Below are 1655 nucleotides of genomic sequence, written 5' to 3'. Positions count from 1 at the left end.
TGAGTATCAGTCACATGGAGGCTGGGCTTAAAAGCCTGAATTTTGCCTGAAACTCTCAGACTCCATGAAGGGAATGGCTTCAAACCCAATGTCTGAAAGTAAACCCTCTCCATTATATGTAACATTAAAAAAAATACTCCAAGTTTATACATACACTCATCACTATTCATAATATTACAACTGCAAAATAAATAAATCAGAAAGACAAGCACTGTTTAATACTAAAAGTGTTTATACAGTTGCAGACAGGGCATTTAAGCATATCTAAAGACAAATAAAATTTACAATAAATTATTTTAAGTTAGCTTTATTGTGTTCCGTAACACATCAATTCTTTTTTTCAAGGTGCAGGATTATTATAATAGAAGAGGATTAGGGCAACTGAAAAAATATTTTTTTAAAGAATTCTGACTTTAATCTCAGAATTCTCACAATCCTGAGGTTAAAGCCAGAATACTTTTTCCCCCCAGTAGCCCTACTCCTCTTCAGTATAGTTTAAAAAATGTAAGAAACATGTTTTCTTTAAATAGAGCACTTTATAAAGAAATAAGWCATTCTCTAAAAAAAATAAGACATAAAATATAAGCCATTGGCTCTAAAGGGTGTTATATGGATTATACAATAAAACGAGACACAACATTATACTAAACTCTAACATTAATTTATACTATTTTGTTTCCCTAAAAGATGACTGCTTTAAAAATAAATAAAAATAACGAAAAACAGAATGAAATTTTCAAAAATAAAGTTTCATCAGGACACTTTCAAAACTTTATTTTGAAAATAAAAATCACAACCGGAAAAGGTTTTACCTCATTTCCTCCTGCATATTTTTTCTAGAACCTGTGAATTGCACGGTGAATTGAGTCGGAAATAAGACTGATTTTCACCCTCAGTTTAGTATCTTTTGAAAGCCGAGCGGGTGAAGTGAGTACAGATATGGTAAGTGTGTTTAGTTTAAAGTTTTTAAAGGTAAGAATTATTAGTATTTTATTTATTAACCGAAGTCACTCTGTGGCGGCTAAGCTAACAAGCTAGCTGCGAGGGACCTATCGTTTACCCTAGTTACTGTTTTCTACTGGTGTAGTGTTCATTTAGTTTTTCACTTAGCGTCTCATAAATCATCTTTATCTCCCAATCAYTTATCTTGAATATGAACTTTAGGCAGAATCTTACAAATTAATTCCGTTAGTTTAAACATTTTGTTCGTTGAAATGTAATTTTTCTCCCGTCTGAAATGACTGAACAATCTGCAACGTGCTTCCTTCTGTAAGAATATGTAAAAAAAAAACACATCCTTATTGACTCACAATTTACTGTGAAGCAGAGAAAATTGCACCCATCCTTACTGAAAATATTTGTATTTTACAGTCGCACACAATTTTGCTTGTTCAACCAACCAAGAGACCAGAGGGCCGCACTTACGCCGACTACGAGTCAGTGAATGAATGCATGGAAGGTAAAGTATTTTTTAAAAATAAATTCAACAATGATTTTTGTCATTATTGTTGTATAGGGCTGCCACAAACGATTATTTTAATAATCGATTGACCACCGATTATTTATTCGATTAGTCGACTAATCGGATCATACGTTAATTGAATATAAAACATACAGCTTATCGTGCCAGAATGCAGCTGCTATTATATAACCAT

The 1655-nt window shown here is 32.2% G+C and overlaps 1 protein-coding gene across 1 annotated transcript in view; it reads left to right on the top strand.

Moving 5' to 3' along the window:
- The first annotated feature begins 818 nt into the window (after positions 1-818).
- Positions 819-1655, top strand: part of erh (ERH mRNA splicing and mitosis factor) — a 5146-nt gene continuing 4309 nt past the window's right edge. Inside the window, exons 1-2 of the mRNA XM_014009989.1 lie at positions 819-942; positions 1372-1459. Of these exons, the coding sequence (XP_013865443.1) occupies positions 940-942; positions 1372-1459 (91 nt within the window). The 5' untranslated portion in view covers positions 819-939. The remainder of the gene's footprint in view (positions 943-1371; positions 1460-1655) is intronic.

Source organism: Austrofundulus limnaeus, unplaced genomic scaffold (genome assembly GCF_001266775.1).
Source record: "Austrofundulus limnaeus strain Quisiro unplaced genomic scaffold, Austrofundulus_limnaeus-1.0 Scaffold64, whole genome shotgun sequence".
NCBI classification, from domain to species: Eukaryota; Metazoa; Chordata; class Actinopteri; order Cyprinodontiformes; family Rivulidae; genus Austrofundulus; species Austrofundulus limnaeus.
The sequence above is the reverse complement of the archived record's forward strand: the minus strand, read 5'-3'. Positions and strand labels throughout refer to the sequence as shown.